Here is a 20,628-nt window from a genome sequence, read left to right as displayed (position 1 = left end):
CAAATTTTCATTTGCCATGCCGTATTCGCTACCTTGCGACTTCATTATTTCTGGATGGATTTCACAGTTATCATTTCGTATCATTATACTTCACCTTCATTCTAATTGAAAATCCAGTTGATATAACGCAGTAACGTATCAGTGTGCCCTCGGAGGTACAAGAATGTAGTTGTTGGATATCGTATGTATTCGTTACAGTGTAAAAAATATGCCCCAAGACTGGAGGTATCGTTTCGTTACTGCCTGAAACGTTTCGTTACTCATACGTTTTCTTCCCTGCGCACGGTTCAAGCCCCACTCGGGCCGAGTCAGTACTTTTCGTTTACGGTCAAATATTTGAGCGGAGCGAATCAGAGATTCCGTAGAAATTACGCAGTGGATTTTTGCCCGAATGTTTATGGCCAAACGAAGGGTGGGAGATGGACAAATGGGGGATCAAATTGAACTCCGTGAGGTCAGTTTTGCAAAGAAAGATTTAATTAAGTAATCATGGTAATTAAGAAAAACTCAATTAGTGGTTTGAGGGAAAAATGAAATATTTCACGTATAGCTGCTACTAGCTATCTAATTGAAGTGTCGAAAGTATCAAATCACAGCAATAAACCGCAACTTCTCTGTTTTCCCTTGATCTATATATACCGATCAACATTTAAATATATTATAATTCTTATTTTTTGAACAAAACTTAAATTAAAAGAAATTGTAAAAGAGTGGTCGAATATTTTGTAAAATGAGTCCTCTAAAAGTAAGAAATAAAAGAGATCAGAGAAACATTAACGTGACGTTCAATGATGCTCGAGACTATCTACAGTAAATGAAATGCCGATTGAGAATTTAAAGGTCAATGTTTAACTTAGAATTATAAAGGGTACTAGAGGATGTGTGTGGTGGAATTTCACTCAATGGTTTCCTTACATCAGTAACGATGAGCAGCTCAGCTACTGTACACGATTTCGAGCATCATTAACGGCGCGTCATGTTATTCTGGCTGACTTTTAGACAAATCATTTCATACAGCATTTGACTTTCTCTTCGGTTTTTTAAATTACGGTAGATAATTCATTACTCTCCGCGCACCTAGAGGGATGGAAACACTTCGTTACTCACGCATCTCCTTCCCCAAATGTAATTCATGCCGACTTGGTAGTTCTCGAACTTCTCCAATTTCTGATTCTCAGCTGGCCAAGTCGGCATTGACGCAGATTAGCGAATACTTTTTGTCACTCTCCATGTTTTCTTTCCTGCACACAGTTCGCGTTCTGCTCGACGCGAGTCGGCAGTATTCGTAAGCTTCCAATTCCTTACCCAGAGGTACATTTCGTTAGTCCTGTAAATTCAAATTGTCGTGTGCGCACAGTAGATAAGAGTGAGTGACTTGTGCGTGAGCTGTATGCGTCAGACATCAATTATTTCGATCTGCTTACGTTTGTTACAAAGTTATCAGTTCGACTGTAAAATTAATTTGATCTGTGCCGAATGGAGCTGTTACTTCTATTTTACAACGATTCGTTATACTGTTTATACACTACTGGCCATTAAAATTGCTACACCAAGAAGAAATGCAGATGATAAGCGGGTATTCATTGGCAAATATATTATACTAGAACTGATACGTGATTACATTTTTACGCAATTTGAGTGCATAGATCCTGAGAAATCAGTACCCATAACAACCACCTTTGGCCGTAATAACGGCCCTGATACGCCTGGGCATTGAGTCAAACAGAGCTTTGATGGAGTGTACAGGTACAGCTGCCATTGCAGCTTCAACACGATACCACAATTCATCAAAAGTAGTGACTGGCGTATTGCGAAGAGCCAGTTGCTCGGCCACCATTCACCAGACGTTTTCAATTGGTGAGAGATCTGGAGAATGTGCTGGCCAGGGCAGCAGTCGAACATTTTCTGTATCCAGAAAGGCCCGTACCGGTCCTGCAACATGCGGTCGTGCATTATCCTGCTGAAATGTAGGGTTTCGCAGGGATCGAATAAAGGGTAGAGCCACGGGTCGTAGCACATCTGAAATGTAACGTCCACTGTTCAAAGTGCCGTCAATGCGCACAAGAGGTGACCGACACGTGTAACCAATGGCACCCCATACCATCACGCCGGGTGATACGCCAGTATGTCGATGACGAATACACGCTTCCAATGTGCGTTCACCGCGATGTCGCCAAACACGGATGCGACAATCATGATGCTGGTAAACAGAACCTGGATTCATCCGAAAAAATGACGTTTTGCCATTCGTGTGCCCAGGTTCGTCGTTGACTACACCATCGCAGGCGCTCCTGTCTGTGATGCAGCGTCAAGGGTAACCACAGCCACGGTCTCCGAGCTGATAGTCCATGCTGCTGCAAACGTCGTCGAACTGTTGGTGCAGATGGTTGTTGTCTTGCAAACGTCTCCATCTGTTGACTCAAGGATCGAGACGTGGCTGCACGATCCGTTACAGTCATGCGGATAAGATGCCTGTCATCTCGACTGCTAGTGATACGAGGCCGTTGGGATCCAGCACGGCGTTCCGTATTACCCTCCTGAACCCACCGATTCCATATTCTGCTAACAGTCATTGGATCTCGACCAAGGTGAGCAGCAATGACGCGATACGATAAACCGCAATCGGGATAGGCTACAATTCGACCTTTATCAAAGTCGGAAACGTGATGGTACGCATTTCTCCTCCTTACGCGAGGCATTACCACAACGTTTCACCAGGCAAACCTGCTCAAGTGCTGTTTGTGTATGAGAAATCGGTTGGCAACTTTCTTCATGTCAGCACGTCGTAGGTGTCGCCACCGGCGCCAAACTTGTGTGAATGCTCTGAAAAGCTAATCATTTGCGTATCACAGCATCTTCTTCGTGTTGGTTAAATTTTGCGTCTGTAGCACGACATCTTCGTGGTGTAGCAATTTTAATGGCCAGTAGTGTATAAGGTCGCACTGTCGACAATTTAGCAAATTTTCCCATTGTATAGTGCAATAACCATGTAGCGGAAATGAAGCAAACAGTTAGATTTTTACAGAGAACATCCAGAAAAAATCAAAACGTGGTTGTGTCGACAGTTATCTTCAGTCATAGGAGAGCCCACAACAAATTAAAAATACTGTTATACGTGATGACATTCAGTAACGAAAGAAACCAGTAACGAATGCTTTCCATAATACGATACAAAATTTGGTCGTTACTTTGACAGTCCTACGGAAGAAAAGCTTGCTTACCATCCGGTGGTGAAGTGAGCGACGATCTGCGCCGTGTCGTGCGTGACTGCGCGCAGCTCGCTGCAGACGACTCGCATCTCGTGGCCCGGCTGCGACAGCTCCATGGACAGCGACGGGCCGCTGCTGGCCGCCGGGAACCTGCAACCACCACTGCTTATTAGCCATACACGGAAAAGCTAGCCGGCTTCACTATCTTAATATTGCCATTTCGCTCGCTGACACTCACAGCCAGAAGTATGCGTGGATAACACAAATTCTTCCTGCATCCACATCGCATTTCAGAGTGCGTCAACTGCATCTGCATCAACAGATATTAAAATTTTGTAAACCATTTTAACTCTTTCGGCACGCTTTAGCTAGGCTCGTGCCTGACCTGAGCTTTTCTCTGCTGACGTTGGACCTCGTTATTTACATTCCACTTACTGAGGACATAGAGACCAATCACGACCACATTTAGATACAGCATAGACTATCATATTCTTAATACGTTCCATAACTAGCAGTTTTCTGTTGTAGGAATCAGCATGGGTTTCGAAAAAGACGATCGTGTGAAACCCAGCTCGCGCTATTCGTCCACGAGACTCAGAGGACCATAGACACTGGTTCCCAGGTAGATGCCGTGTTTCTTGACTTCCGCGAGGTGTTTGATACAGTTCCCCATAGTCGTTTAATCAACAAAGTAAGAGCATGTGGACTATCACTCCAATTGTGTGATTGGATTGAAGAGTTCCTAGATAACAGAACGCAGCATGTCATTCTCAATGGAGAGAAGTCTTCCGAAGTAAGAGTGATTTCAGGTGTGCCGCAGGGGAATGTCGTAGGACCGTTGCTATTCACATTATACATAAATGACCTTGTGTATAACATCGGAATTTCACTGAGGCTTTTTGCGGATGATGCTGTAGTATATCGAGAGGTTGTAACAATGGAAAATTGTACTGAAATGCAGGAGGATCTGCAATGAATTGACGCATGGTGCAGGGAATGGCAATTGAATCTCAATGAAGACAAGTGTAATGTGCTGCGAATACATAGAAAGAAAGATCCTTTATCATTTAGCTACAAAATAGCAGGTCAGCAACTGGAAGCAGTTAATTCCATAAATTAACTGGGAGTACGCATTAGGAGTGATTTAAAATGGAATGATCATATAAAGTTGATCGTCGGTAAAGCAGATGCCAGACTGAGATTCATTGGAAGAATACTAAGGAAATGCAATACGAAAACAAAGGAAGTAGTTTACAGTACACTTATTCGCCCACTGCTTGAATATTGCTCACCAGTGTGGGATCCGTACCAGATAGGGTTGATAGAAGAGATAGAGAAGACCCAACGGAGAGCAGCGCGTTTCGTTACAGGATCATTTAGTATTTGCGAAAGCGTTAAGGAGATAAACTCCAGTGGAAGACTCTGCAGGAGAGACGCTCAGTAGCTCGGTACAGACTTTTGTTGAAGTTTCGAGAACATACCTTCACCGAGGAGTCAAGCAGTATACTGCCCCCTCCTACGTGTATCTCGCGGAGAGACCATGAGGATAAAATCAGAGAGATTAGAGCCCACACAGAGACATGCCGACAATCCTTCTTTCCACGAACAATGCAAGACTGGAATAGAAGGGAGAACCGATAGAGGTACTCCAAGTACCCTCCGCCACACATCGTCAGGTGGCTTGCGGAGTATGGATGTAGATGTAGATGTAGAACTGGAATTTTGTGACTGTCTGCGAAACATTTCCGCAACATTGGGAAGACAAATGAAGAACGGAAACGGAAAACTTTGTAAGGTAAGTTTGCTTCCGATGGGCCGGCTCGATTTCTCTGTGGATACTGACGATAGGCGTATGCTAGCGACCATTAAGTGTACCCCGTCCTGCCAAAGATTCGCCATATTAATGGTGAGTTGTTCCACGAGATACAAGGCAACAGTGAAAAAGCTAAGATTTGCACTATGTTCTTGTAACTGACTAGTATGATTGATTGCTATATCGTAGTGATATGGTAACAGTGATTAAATTTCTGCAGCCATCATTGGAACATTACGAGTAATTCACACCATTTTGTCATATTCACAATGTAAAATTACGTTCTGTGGGCGGAGACTAGATGCTGTTAAGTGATGCAATGCGAGTTGCCTTGAACCACCTCGAATTTTGTCTAATCTTAGACATAGGTAGGCCACAATGAACAATATTTAAGTAATGGTTTTAATTATATGTTTTCTAATAGTTTGCAAATGTTTTAGTAATCAGTCAAACGTTCTTTTACCTTCGTAGGCGACTTTTTTACTTTTAGACTCCTTGGCTTCTTACACATGTTATCCGATTTCAGATGCCAACAAAAACTCCCAAAAATAAAAAAAATATGAGGTGCGTGTAACATTTAAAAGGTATAATATTATAGCTGATTAACGAAAACTGCATAGCCCAATGAAGGAAACCAGTCCCCCTGCTTAAGTCGAAGGCATATGTTTTTATTTTTCAAATATTTAATTAAATCTGTATTTATGAGTTCTGTGTCTACTACAGTGAAATGCAGAAAATAATGTTAAAGTTAAACCGAAAACAACATATTTATTACGATATCCGAGCATTTTTTTTACTAATTCTCTTTAGGTAGCCTATTGATAGCAACCTTCCCCTACGGGCCAAATCCGACATTTCTCAGGACAGTGAAAAAATAATGTCTCTCTCTTTGCACGTAACTGATTTGTATCCAAAAATTGAGTGGCTATTCTGAAACCGCAGATGTATGCTGCTCACAGCATCACTGCAAAACGTAAAGAAAGAAATTAGGAAATAAATACTTTATTAAGAACGTTCTAAGTGCCATACCAGGAAGCTGACTGTTTGTAAGTGACAATAAGAGTGTTTTTAGAAGTTAATTCTTGAAAAGAATAAAACAACGACTAGCCACTGTTAATAATGCTATTTAGTTACACAAATAGAGTCGTTGCTGGTTTCGAACCGACAGGTTCATCTTCAGACGGTTGTTCGCATTAATATTACATTTGCTGTTGATTACTTGAGTTGTTGGCTGTTTTTTCTTGAACAACGAATCTGAACAAAAACAAACTTAATTAGAACGTGAACAACCACCTGAAGACGAACCTGTTGGTTCGAAATCGATAACGACGCTTTTTATATAAAACTGCGGTGCAACGCCGCATTTTACTCATTAGCAAATCACTTGCAGAGGTGAAAGAAGAGATAAGTGACATGAAAAAACGTGGAACCGACTGGGGATCAAATTCCAACCTTTGGCAGTCTCACAACTGCTGATTCACACTCAGAATACACTCATATATTTAGAAGCGACATACACACATATCGAACAGCTTGTCACCATGAGAAATAGAGAAGCAACTATCTATAATAGTAAAGTCTCACAGAGAATTCTTAACAAAGCAATAATCTTTGGATAACTGCTGGCGGTTTATGGATGACGTTTCTGACGATTGAATATGACACTACAAACAATGTAAATTTTGGCAAATGTGTAAACAAACAAAAAAATTCTGACTTAAATGGACTCCTACAAATTAAAGCAATTCTAAATGTAACGTTAATTTGCATTGCGAGTGTGTAATGCGTATATGAATGAGATTTAAGACAGGCATTTATTAAATCCAAGATAGCACACAATGATTTCACTGAGCGTGGTGTACTTACTGATAGTAAACCAACTGATTCGTGAATGGAGGGAGATACGGTTTCTTATACACGTTGAAACATAATTTCGAAATTATGCATTTCTTACGCTGCAATGTCTAACCTAAAGTGCATCCAACACAAAGTATCTATCGCACAAATTTTATAACGCAAAATAGAATAATTACATACAATTGGTCAAGTAATTTCGAAAACTATGATAGATCAAGGAACGATAATCAATTCATCAGGAACCTGCATTGTGAGGCTGCAAGGTATGGAAGAGTAAATATTTTTAATTTAGTGGATCGAGAAACAGTGCAGAAAAAAAAAACATCAGACAGAATGAAAATTGTGGTATTCAACCTTTTATTCAAGAACTGTGATACTTTCTGAAATAATAGCTTCAGAAATAGATGAAGTCTTGTTCTACTTATAGACAATACTTTCTGTATCGGTGTGACGTGTATTTTGTATTGTGTTGTGGTGAAGCTTAGTCGATTAGAACCTCGATGATGCATGTAGTTTGCTCCACGTCCTACCGTGGGAACGGAGGACCAGTCACATCCGAAAAACCCTGGATATTTCACGATAGACCAACGGCAACATGCAGATCCACAATGATGTCCATTACAGACTCTGTCAGCTGCTGGTAATATTGTCTCATATGAGACGACGGCATTCTCCGTAACCATTCACGCCCAAAAAGTATATAACATGGCGAACGCACATAATATACTTTATAGGAACACGGCATAACAACACTAATGGACTCGGGTGGCAGTCTTAGCGTCACAAATAATTTACTTACCTGTTGTAGACATCTGATGTACGACCATTATGGTCTTTGTATATATATCAATGACTATCGAGATAATGACAGGTACAGGGAAAGAACTATTTTTGTGAATAACAGCAAAATTGTAATTACAAATAAAACACAACACTTTCTGATAAAGAAAAAATTAAACTCTAAGGGTGTTTAAAATTCATTAGGAATTAGAAAACGGACACTGAACGTAAGGAAATCAAACAGCATGAATTTCAGTTTGAAGATGGAGTCTAGTACTGTGACATTAAATGTAGATGAAAATATGACAGATCATGTCATTAGCACAAAATGTTTAGGGTTAAATATTGACTGTCGGCTGAAATGGAATAGAGTCCTGTCGTTTGGGTGTAACAGTGAGTGCCTCTTAGTTACGCACTCAGTCCTTAGCTATGGTATAATTTTCTTAGAGCAAGTGCGCAAAATATGGTCATAACAATTACAGCTATAAAATCATCGGGCTCATTCTAAAAATCTGTTTAAATAATTAGGGATTCTATATGCACCATTTGAGTACATTTACCAGTCCATTACCCACTTTAAGAAAATAACTGTAATAATTAAACTAACGGGCCTGTTCATCGTAACAAATGATATACTGAAGTTAAAAAAAAACTCAAAACAATATTTTATACCAGTAATCAGACTGCACATGTAATTAGAAAGTAAACTGTTACGGCGTAAAGTCAGCGCCGGCACGACAAAGAAGAGACGGCTGTGAGAAGAGGTCAGCCAATTTCACACTGACCGACCTCCCTTCCAGGACGACAACGAGACAGCAGCGGCCCCTACGTGAAGAGGACATACCGGTAAGCGCCGCGCCCGACTGGCGGCAGCTCACTTCGATAGCAGCGTCAACGTTAGCCACTTCGTTCGGAATCTCTATGTAGTACAGACCTGTGTTTGTCTATTCTGAAGAAGACTGATTATTTTGTATGTCGCCCTTTGCTTGCGACATATCTACCACAGTTAGTTGTCTCTTGTCTTATTGCAATAAAACTCATTAACACGAGTTGTTTGATTGTTTGTCTAGCGAACCGAGTATGCAGAATTCCTACTGTAGACACAACATAAATGAAAGGGGTAACTGAAACCGACATATTTCAAAATGTAGTTAAAGCATACTTCTTAAGTAATAAACATTATGTAGTAAAATACTACTTAAATAAATCAGGGTTTCGTAAAAATATTACCCTTTCATCCCTCAACATAATTTCACACTTTAAAGCATGTTACTGGAAAACTATGTGCCATAAAGCTATAATGGAAACTGATACACGCCTTTCACCTTTTTGAGCTTCAGCATGTTCTTCATCATTAAGGGATTCTGTCACAGTTGTTGCACATACCCACAGGAACTCACAAAGAACCAAAGAAGATAATGTAGCGGCGGGGTACAACCATCGTCTCAATTTCAGACAAAAGGGTGTGTGTGTATTGGTACGTAGCAAGATCTGAAAACATGGTGTTAACAGTAGTTTTGGAATTAACTTGCCCTCAAGCGCGGAAGAGTCTGTGTGTGGGATGGTACATGTTTAGGTAGATGCATAAAAATCCTTGTTTTTTCACGAGTAATTGTGAATGAAGAGATCCATGGGGAGCCATGAGATTCATAGAGGTCATCACACCACTAATGCTTACGCGCGTGTCCTCTGTGTTTTGCAGGCAGTCGAAGTATGGAAGTTTGATAGGAAGGAAGGAAAGGATGGAAGATTAGGATTTGACGAAGAGAGGAAGGAGAAAGAAAGGATGGAAGATTATGGTTTGACCTTCTGTCGACGATGAAGTCATCGGAGATGGAGTATAAGTTTGGGTTGGGGAAGGAAATCGGCCGTTTCTTTTCAAAGGAAGCATCCCGGTATTTCTCTTAGGTGATTTAGGGAAACCACGGAAAACCTAAATCTGGACGGCTGGAAAGCGATTTGAACCGCCGTCCTCACTGATGCAAGTCCAATTTCTTGCTGTCTTGTCACGTAGGTCGGAGGATGACTAATAAGAGCTTGTGCTATTCTTGTTCTGTGTGGTTACCGACGAATATGGGATCAAATGAAGGGGTGATACCCGGCGCCTGCACGCAGCACGAGCAACCAAACAGTCGTCGAGCTTAACGTTCCCCAAGGCATGGAGACGGGCTTGCTGCGATCGAGAAAGTCACAGACCATCACTTCATGAAACACGGCAGAGAGATTTGTTATTTAATCCTGGCGACTGGCGCAAGGTGTGGCTATCAGGAACCTCAACTCTCTCCCGTCCTATTGCTAGCCAAATACTGACAAAACAAAAACTATCCTCCACCACGATACGAATTGGCTGCCTCTGTGGTTTTTGCCATGATTAAATGTAGTCGTATCGTTTTCTGAGGCGAACTGGTTCACAACTATTGTTACCGGCCTTAGGCATACTGAATACTGCCAACGGAATGGAGTTTACGCTGGAGAAGGTCACGCAAATGTTCTATCGGTGACATATCAAGGAGTCTTACTGGCCAAGGAAGAACCTTAACGTGACGCAAGTAGTCCGTAGAGACACATACTGAGTGTTGAGGAGCGTTGTTCTGCTCAGAGGTGTTACCAGGATAATGTCCCACAACAGATAACATACGAGGACACAAGGTATCTGAGACGTACGTCTGTGCCGTCAGAGTTCTCTGATTCAGTACCAAAGCCGACCTGGAAACCGAGTGAGGTGGCGCAGTGGCCAGCACACTGGACTCACATTCGGGAGGACGACTGTTCAATCCCGCGTCCGGCCATCCTGATTTAGGTTTTCCGTGATTTCCCTAAATAGCTCCAGGCAAATGCCGGGATGGTCCCTTTGAAAGGGCACGGCCAACTTCCTTCCCCGTCCTACCCTAATCCGATGAGACCGATGATCTCTCTGTCTGGTCTACTTCCCCAAACAACTCAATCCCAACCTCGATCTGAAGTCATACCGGATAACTACCAGCAAAATAGAACGGGTATCTCTCACCAAAACATTGGCAGAACGTGTCCTCTCTGCTGGGAGTCGCCGTACTCGCATACGATGGTAATCCACGTTTTTCAGAATCGAAATCTAATGCTGAAATGATGCGATGTCACTCGTTGCCAGTCCATGCCTTCTGGGTACGACTCCACACCAAATGCAGTCATCTATGTTGTTGGTGTTAACATCAGCCTATGCGTGGGACTGCTGTTGAGTAATTGAGCTTCTATTAGCCTCTGACCAATGGTGCGGTACGACATAGTATGTTTTAGTGAGTGCGCTACCTGCGCCCAGACTACAGGGTGAGGTGTCGGACGGTTACGATGTGCTCCGCACACGGTTCAAAGATACACCGGTGGTGTGATGAGGTTTGGTAGACCAGGATGGGAAGATGGTTGTAATAACCGAAACCAGTAGAGCGTAAACATACAGTACTACAGCTGAAGGCACAAACATTCTTCTTTCGAAATACTTACATCAAAAAATGTTCTGCATCACCCCGGTTCCCAGAACTCGGGAAGAAAGACGTTGACTGTGGATATTGTATCACACACACACAGTCCCTTTCACTGTTCAGAGATGTCACTAAACCCGCCCAAAGATGTAAACAACCATGCATGAGCAGCGCCTATTACGCGGAGGGTGTCCAACAGCCGATCAGTTCCAGTCATTCCACTAGGAAGAAGCTACACGGTTCGTGTTGTCTGTAGTTCAACCATGCCTAGACGGTCTATACCACGGTTCGATCGCGTCCGCATTCTTACTTTGAGCCAGGAAGGGCTCTCAACAAGGAAAGTGTCCAGGCGTCTCGGAGTGAACCAAAGCGATGTTGTTCGGACATGGAGGAGGTACAGAGAGACAGGAACTGTCGATGACATGCCTCATCTAGGCCGTACTACTGGGTATTAGGGGTATCGGTGTGCACAGAAATCTGGATCATCACCTCTGAAGGTATTTTAAATTTCAAGTACTGATCAAAAAAATAAGAATTATAATATATTTAAATGTCGATCGACTTTCTATTGTTATTAAGAATATTCAAACATCAAAAGTTTTGCATCACATCGGTTTCTAGAGTTCCGGAACCTGTACAGAAAATTGGAGTAGAGATCAACATAATCATCATTTCCGCTCTTTTTATTGCTCATGAAAACAACACGTTACATGTTGTACCACCATACAGCGAGACCTTCAGAGGTGGTGGTCCAGATTGCTGTAAACACCGGTACCTGTAATACCCAGTAGCATGTCAATCAAGACCCATATCCCCATCGAATGTCTCTCCCATATCCCCGTCGAATGTCTAAATCTCTTGCAGTCAGGAATGTGAGGTGTTGTATCTGGAACGCAAAATGTGTAAAACATCTGCGGATTTAGCCGCTCCACTAACACACGTAGAACAATTCAATAGGTCAACGTAGAAACCTTTGATTTTAAGACGTTGATCACGCCTATTTTATTGTTCTTCTTTCCAAACTGCTACGTACCTCTTGACTTCCGGTCATGGCTGGCGAAATCATCCCACTAACCAGAAAGTAAAGTGTTTACTTTAAAAACTAGTTCACGCATACCAAACATAAAAGAAAAGCACACAAATACCATTTTGCAGCAGCAAGTCACACGCTTCAGTCTCCAGCTGGCACATTACCAACATTCAGGTGGTAGGCCCACAAAGAAAGCACAATGCCCACATTGTCACTACGTCCAGCCTCTGAGGCATAGGCTTACTAAACCTCAGACCGATAAAATCATACAGATTTAGTTACGAATTGAGTAATAATTTTATACAGTAAACCACAGAGGGTGTAATGGGTACAAGTGCAGATATTTTTATATGTGGTGCCTTAATAAGTACACTCATAAATGTGTTGGTAGTTTTTTTCTCTGCGTCGAACAGTCTTCCCGCAAAACGAGTCACATAATTTACTACCGGATGTTTTCTGCAAGGTCGTAACTGCACCACTAAGTGGACTACATCTTTCAGTATAGATTACCCGTTTTGCGCCCACACTTCAACACCTGACTTACTGCCCAGGGGAAAATAAGCATTGATGACTTGCTCTTGCCACGTATACTTGCAGGTACTAACCGACCTAAAGACTTGTTACTCTTATTATTCATCTGCAAATGACGAAAATAATGATGTATTGTTGTTCAGTACACCATCTTCAGTCACCAACAGAAATATCTGCATACCCGTTACACCATGTATAAGGAGGTGACGACAGGCTGAAATCGGACCCTGTATGTGGCATGTAGTAAATATCAGAAAGAAAGGATCTTAAATGTAACTTGGATAAAACAAGTGTCCTTGTCCATTCTTTAATCAACTCAATTAACGTGCGTATTTAACATTTTTACAGACCAGATATGAGCACACAGATTTCTCGTTTTTCCCCTTATAACGTCACAAGCTAATTTTTACTTCAGAAATTACGCAGACCGCCGGCGCGTTTCCACGAAACAATTAGGAAAAACTTTTTCAATTTTTCGCACCGGCCTCGTATGGTTATGCATTTGAAGCTGTTTTAAATTATGTCACTTGTGACGGCCCCCTTCCCCTTTTCCAATAACACAAGCGCTCCACTGAATGGTCAGCAGATATGTACAACTTGCACATTTTTATTATAGCGTTGGGGCGCTGGTAAATTCTATATGATTGAATTCTGTGATTTGATGCATAAGTGAGTGCCTTATTTCCGTGACCCATCGTCTGTAAAGTCACGACGTTGCATGAACCTCGCCATATTAGAGAGGCTAATAAAGTTTACGGAACTGACAGGAACTATTGCAACGGAGTTCAATACAAAAACTCCAGTAACAAGTTTTACAGTAAAAGAGATATCAGTGAACCTCAGTTATTTCGACGATCAATAAGAAGCAACCTCATGAAATCAGGCTACAAGGATTTGTGGCGGTAACTTCTCTACTTAGAGCAGTTTCTATTTCTGATTTCGAAGAGGGGATGGCGAAAAAGGGAAAGGTACTGTGGGAGGTCGTTACAGTGTTGTGTATGAATTCATTCACTAAATTATTAACGCATATGAAGGACATTTCACATACGTGCCCTTTCGAAAATATTGTCTTTATTTTGATTATTTTTGTTTTTATTTTATAATTAAGTTTTTTTCAGGTTTACTCTTTCATTTTCTGCTAGTCTTGAATGTAAGCCTACAAATGTTTGCAGATATGCAGGTGGGGCAAATTTATTTTGAGCAGTTTATTACACCTTATCGATGTTGCCTTTTATCATGCTTGTTGACTTCTGATGCAAAACAAAGCGTGCTAGTTTTAAGTAGGTGATGTTGGCAAAGAACTAGAGTGAGGACGGTGTTGCGCAAACTAGGTACATCGTCACTTTTCTTCCAGTCCCAAAAGCGTTCAGATCAGCCGAAAATACTTTTGCCTCGTACGGCTCCTGATGTGCACATTTGTTTCAACATTTCGTAGCTCTCCTGTGACGTTTTCCGATATTTGTTACAAAAGTTGATGTTTATAAGTTGTTCCACTGCTTGATAAAACGAGTGTTCCATTCACTACGTTCAACTGGGCGTACACACAAATTTGCCTCAGCTTAGGAAAGTCGATGCTAGGTGGTGCTTCTTGATATATCTGTTCATGCGTATGTGCATCTACATATTTTAACACAATCCGCCATTCTTCGAAATTCTTTGATGCACCGTAAGCATATAAAACCCTTATCAGGCAAATTAAATTTTTGAATCGAAATGCAAATAGAATCTTCAGGCATGGAATTGCATTCTTAAATACTGTCTTTAATACTGTTTTGAAGCACTCGTAATTATGTGTACCTGCCGTAGCAATCCTATGGAATGAAGATCATGCATTCTGCATAAGCGCAATTTTGAACTGGGTTGCGCCTCAATATTATCGCACGTAAGATCAAGTCAGTGTGAAATGTAGACCTGGCCCTGGTGGCAGCACTGGTGTATTTATGCCCGAGATGCAGGGAGGAGAGGCACAGGGTGTGCGAAATAAAACTCACCAGGACGATATTACATGCACCTTACGATAGGCAACCTAACTTACATTATCCACACCCGCCGAAGTAGATGTAAGTTCGGTTGTCTGTCTTAAAGTGCATGAAATATTTTCTGGGCCAGTTTTATTTTGCCCACTCTTTAGTACTTCTTACAAGTGAAGCGCTCACTCGGTACACATCTGTACGCCAGTGCCTTGCACAGTACAGTGATTAAAGGTTGGCTAGCATTTTCGTTTTGGCACACTGCCGCTGTACACAACATTTGTTCCCAGTGTAATGTTTATGAACCCATGTTTCATCCGAAATAAGTCGTTGGCATCTTTAATTCTCATGCTCAATTTTTTCGTGAAAATTTCACGAACCGAATCCTATAGTCAAAAAGTTTTCTCAGAGTATAGTTGCTAGCCTTGTTCTGTGAGATAATTTTCGCGAAGTTTGTATTTCGTTCTATTGTTCATAATAGCAGTGAAATTGCTGCCTAATAGCAGTTACACGTAGCGTCTATTGGATATTTGTCGTATGCATGTTGCTTCTTCCCACTCTTTCAGTCTACCTCCTGCCATAATTTACGCACCATATACGCACTCGACTTTTTGACATCTTGCTTGCACGTTCCGCCACCCTTTCCATCAGAATTGTCCTCTTTTCTCCTTCTGGTCGTCAAAAATCAATTGACGGTAACGGTAGACCGTCGTGGCTGCCCGCGAGGGCATATCCCGCTATGACTTTCAGTACTTGCACTGCGAGGTAACAACTTTGAACTGGAACGTCGCTAGACGTAATGACGCGACCATGTTAGTTCCCGCTGCGGCTGTGTCATCGGTTCGTTCTGTGGAATAAAACTAAAGTAAGGAAAGTACGCAAGTACTAACTGACTGTTCCGTTGGCTCATAGAAGAACATTTACTTCATTATGAATGGAAAACCGGTCGTCGAGTGTTCAAAATGGTTCAAATGGCTCAAATGGCTCTAAGCACTATGGGACTTAACATCTGAGGTCATCAGTCTCCTAGACTTAGAACTACTTAAACCTAACCAACCTAAGGACATCGCACACAACCATGCCCGAGGCAGGATTCGAACCTGCGACCGTAGCAGCAGTGCGGTTCCGAACTAAAGCGCCTAGAACCGCTCGGTCACAACGGCCGGCTTCGTCGAGTGTTACGCCATGGTCAGTATAAAGGTAAAGACTGTGGTTGCGAGATTTTTGTGGGGTCAACGATTTTAAACTAGTGCACCCACAGAATATCTCAGACAACAATTGTTAGCATTTGATTTAGGATTAACACAAGAGAAATTATTACAGTAAAAATGGCATGTATGACTATTTAGCCTAGGTAAAATATGTGACACATTAAATAATCAACTATATAATTAATTACAAAAGCTGTTCTGAGAAGAAAAATACGTTCATCGATGTACAGTAAACTTTGATGAAATGTTCCAGGGGGTTGATTGCGCAAGACAATCTTTTCCTTAACATGTCCAGTACTGCAAACTGGTAAAATATTTAGGCTATACAACAGTAATTATACTCCACCCGAACAGGCCATGAAGGCCCAACAGTAGCGACCGACCGCCGTGTCATTCTCAACCCACAGGCATCACTGGCGGAAATGGAGAGGCGTGTGGCCAGTACACCGCTCTCCCGGCCGGATGTCAGTTTACGGGACTGGAGCCGCTACTTTTCAATCAAGTAGCCCCTCAATTTGCATCACAATGGCTGAGTGCACCCCGCTTACCAGCAGCGCTCGGCAGACCGGATGGTCACCCATCCAAGTGCTAGCCCAGCTCGTCAGAGCTTAACTTCGGTGATTTGACTGGAACCGGTGTTACCACTGCGGGAAGGGCGTTGGAAAAATACTGTAATTATACAAACTCAAATTCTGTGACAGGGCAAGTGAAACTACAGGTACTGAAATAAACGAAAAATGGGGCATGTGGGTAGGAGGGGTAATTTACAACGTGGTCTCCATGGCATTAATAGCAGTATCTGCAGTTGGAAGCGGCCAGCAAGGGAACTCGGTCTTGATGATTCGGTACTTGGTTCAAATGGCTCTGAGCACTATGGGACTCAACATCTTAGGTCATCAATCCCCTAGAACTTAGAACTACTTAAACCTAACTAACTTAAGGACATTACACAAATCCACGCCCGAGGCAGGATTCGAACCTGCGACCGTAGCAGTCGCGCGGTTCCTGACTGAAGCGCCTAGAACCGCTCAGCCACCGCGGCTGGCGATGATTCAGTACTAAGCTTGGTCAAACGGACACATGTTTAATAAATTCCATCATTTCCAGATAGTTCATCTTCCTTCCATCGTGACCCCTACGTAAGACTTGATGTTGTGCCTTCTGACTGTGGACTTCTTTGCAGAGGTGGCCTGTAGACAGTGCCTCATTTTCTAAGTCTACTATTTCTTGTTCCTTCAAGCGAGCAGATATTACCCTTCCATAATGGCTTCATAAAGTAAAACAGCTTCAGTTTATTACTGTGGACACTATTCTAACGTATAAGGTAACTGTTTTCGGCTTCTGCAGAAGGACGTGAAGAAGAGTCTCCACGAGAGCTTACCATCTATCCTCAATCCCAAAGCCAGGCGTCTGGTGCTTCGCTAGTGGCGCCACCGCTGCGCAGCACCGCGAACCTAACGCCCGTTGCACAGTTACACGAATGGTCCGCTCTCCGCGTTTTTTATTATCTTTTATTTGTTTATTTGGCCTTGTTAGTAGCATCTCGATTTAGCCATCAATAATGCATAGTTACAGTGTACATAGAATTGAATAAAAGAATACAGAAACGCATATTTACAAGTAGAGAAACCTCAAACCGTCACAGCTGTGTCGACCATATTTCTGCAACATTTAGATTAAAATGTAGTTAAAATTGTTTTGAGTTACAGTTCACACCATTCCTGAAATATTTTCAGAAGCAAGATGGAAAAATGTAATACGTACGCCATTAGAACCCACAGATTGCGCGCAATACTATTAAGGAACTTAACAATCAAAAATGGTTCAAATGGCTCTGAGCACTATGCGACTTAACTTCTGAGGTCATCAGTCGCCTAGAACTTAGAACTAATTAAACCTAACTAACCTAAGGACATCACACACATCCATGCCCGAAGCAGGATTCGAACCTGCGACCGTAGCGGTCACGCGGTTCCAGACTGAAGCGCCTTTAACCGCACGGCCACACCGGCCGGCCGAACTTAACAATCACTTTACAAAGGAGAATGTCTTTGGTAAATAAAAGAGAAGTAACTGATTGAGGAAGGTGGTATCCCATTCTCAGCAATGCCTTCTGAAAGTCGAACCGTTCGCAGTAAAATCTGGGACACACAAACAATATATGGTTGACATCAGCTTCCGACTCAGGATCACACTCACATGCCGGCGAAGCGTAAACGTTGATTCGATGTAGAGGTTAAGTAAAAGAGGCGTTATTGAAGCGAAGTCGTATGATAGCAGAAATCGTGGCTCGGTCCAAATGTGTCCTCATGAACCACGGCTGTGAAGGAATCCAAGGTTGGAGCACAGCCTAATAGCCGCTCTTCATTTGCTGGGAAACGTTCCATATCTTCCAAGGTTGGAGCACAGCCTAATAGCCGCTCTTCATTTGCTGGGAAACGTTCCATATCTCTTGCCATTGTTGGTTTGCGTGACCATTGACCTCACACATGTCGTCTGTGTAAGGTAATTTGAGATGCAGGACAGTGCGTAAGGATTTCGCTTGCTTGGACAATTCCTCATTATATAGGATACCTACGTCGGAAGGCACCCACAGCAAATGGATTATCCGCACCATTCGTGTACTGCGAATACGTTCCGAAACCACGTCCGAGATACACCAGTTAGTTGTTTTGTTCCATCACCGGTGTTAAATATTTTTAAGCACACTTCGAGAGCCGGACAGAATTAATATCTTGGGAAAAAGTGGAAGAGACCAACTTAAGAGATTCCAGAAGTGCCACTGTCTCCGCCGTAAATATAGAAGCGCTTGGGGGCAGTTTGAAGGTTTTCCAGCCGGCCGCTGTGGCGGAGCTGTTCTAGGCGCTTTAGTCCGGAACCGCGCTGCTGCTACGGTCGCAGGTTCGAATCCTGCCTCGGGCATGGATGTGTGTGATTTCCTTAGGTTAGTTTGGTTTAAGTCTAGGGGACTGATGACCTCAGATGTTAGGTCCCATAGTGCTTAGAGCCATTTCTTGAAGATTTTCCGGATCTGAACCAGAGGACATAGAAATGCACATTCGGTATAGTCTTCCTGCGGAATTTTGGATCCATCGGTAAACACACAAACAAAACTAGGCCACTGAGCTGCAACGAGATGACTGAATCCACTACTGACATTAGCACTTCCCAAACAGCTTACATTAAAATTACAGACTGGAACATGACAGCCGAATGTAAGAAAGGTAGTAGTCAAAAAGAGGCAAATGCGATGAACATCGTATAGAACGTATGAGAGGTGACGAAGTGTCAAAACTGGTGCAAAGGGCAGGATCTTTATTCCTTCTGTAGGAGGCAGTCCATAGTCGGTAAATGCAGTCTCTACTTTGGTAGACAGAACTGCCCATAAACGCCATGCCTTGAATGAAGAATTTACCCGATAACATTTGATGTCTAATGCTCAAGGGTTTCTCCCCTGCTTCCAATAAAAGAGCGTTGGTGGGCTTCGGTCGCATGGCCCCAAGACAGGTACGAATAGCTCTATACTGAAGACAATCTATGCTTTGTGGTACAGTTGACAGCCATAGTCTAGCCGAGATCGAATAACCCCCGGTACTCTGGTGCGCTCCCCACGACGCAGGGGTGAGTGATCGATTTACATTTAAGCCTTCTTCACACTTGGTAACAACGGATCGGATGTGAGGCGCCCAGCTTAACTGGGAATCAAAAAATCATCCCCCGAAATCGTGCGTGAGATTTTGTGTGGAAAATGTACTTTCCACACGTAGTGTGACCATCAATGCGAGCTGATGTCGACTTGTAATAGCGGACGATTACGTTTACTTATTTCTCAGTCAAAATCTCCAACCCATTAGTGAATAGCCACTCGTCAATGTATGCAATGGTTGTGAGTAATGCCGTTTGGGCCTGAAGATACGAAGCAGCAGTACAATAAACACAGACATAATCACCATACTGCAATATTTTTGTTGGGGAAGTGATTAAGTGCTGTAGACCATGCATATACAGGGTACAGAGGAGTGGGCTTAAAATTGCACCCTGGGGCAAGCCCTGGGAGACAGGAAAAGGTCCGATCATGCTTTCTTTGCAACGGACTTAGCGCTCTTCGTTCCGAGCGGTTGGTAGATACGTATTCGAAGAGGGCTTCACACAGTTGTGCGGACAGTCCGTACGCGACGGAGCCGTTCGCATCAGTTACATACATAGAAACAACTTATTGCGTGCACAATGCTGCGGATACCGCGCGCAGCAGAAACAGAATATCTCATTTCAGCAGAAGCAGTCCACTAGCGTAGCAATACGAGTGTAATTTGAGAAGTTTCCACAATGTCTAGTCACGTCGATACCGACATGTTACTTAGTGAAGTTGAAAGTAGACCTCACGTATGGGATTCATCGCATGGGGACTGCAAGAACCGTGAAATGCGTTTGAAGGCCTGGCAAGAGGTCAGTGCAAATATAATTCTCAGCTTTCAAGATTTGAACAAGGCAGATCAGAAGAAATGTGGCAAATAGACGCATATTTTCCTTGTACTTTTACTCTCTTTCTATACGAAATACAAAACATTAAAATTAAAGAATTACATTTGTAAGCCGCGAGGGATTAGCCGAGCGGTCTCAGGCGCTGCAGTCATGGACTGTGCGGCTGGTCCCGGCGGAGGTTCGAGTCCTCCCTCGAGCATGGGTGTGTGTGTTTGTCCTTAGGCTAATCTAGGTTAAGTAGTGTGTAAGCTTAGGGACTGATGACCTTAGCAGTTAAGTCCCATAAGATT

The 20,628-nt window shown here is 42.7% G+C and overlaps 1 protein-coding gene across 1 annotated transcript in view; it reads right to left on the bottom strand.

Annotated features, from left to right (window-relative positions):
• LOC126469563 (uncharacterized) overlaps positions 1–20,628 on the bottom strand; it is a 635,094-nt gene that overhangs the window by 86,613 nt on the left and 527,853 nt on the right. The window contains exon 7 of the mRNA XM_050096682.1: positions 3,222–3,359. Coding sequence (XP_049952639.1) covers positions 3,222–3,359 — 138 coding nt within the window. The remainder of the gene's footprint in view (positions 1–3,221; positions 3,360–20,628) is intronic.

This window comes from Schistocerca serialis, chromosome 3 (assembly GCF_023864345.2).
Source record: "Schistocerca serialis cubense isolate TAMUIC-IGC-003099 chromosome 3, iqSchSeri2.2, whole genome shotgun sequence".
NCBI lineage: Eukaryota > Metazoa > Arthropoda > Insecta > Orthoptera > Acrididae > Schistocerca > Schistocerca serialis.
The sequence above is the reverse complement of the archived record's forward strand: the minus strand, read 5'-3'. Positions and strand labels throughout refer to the sequence as shown.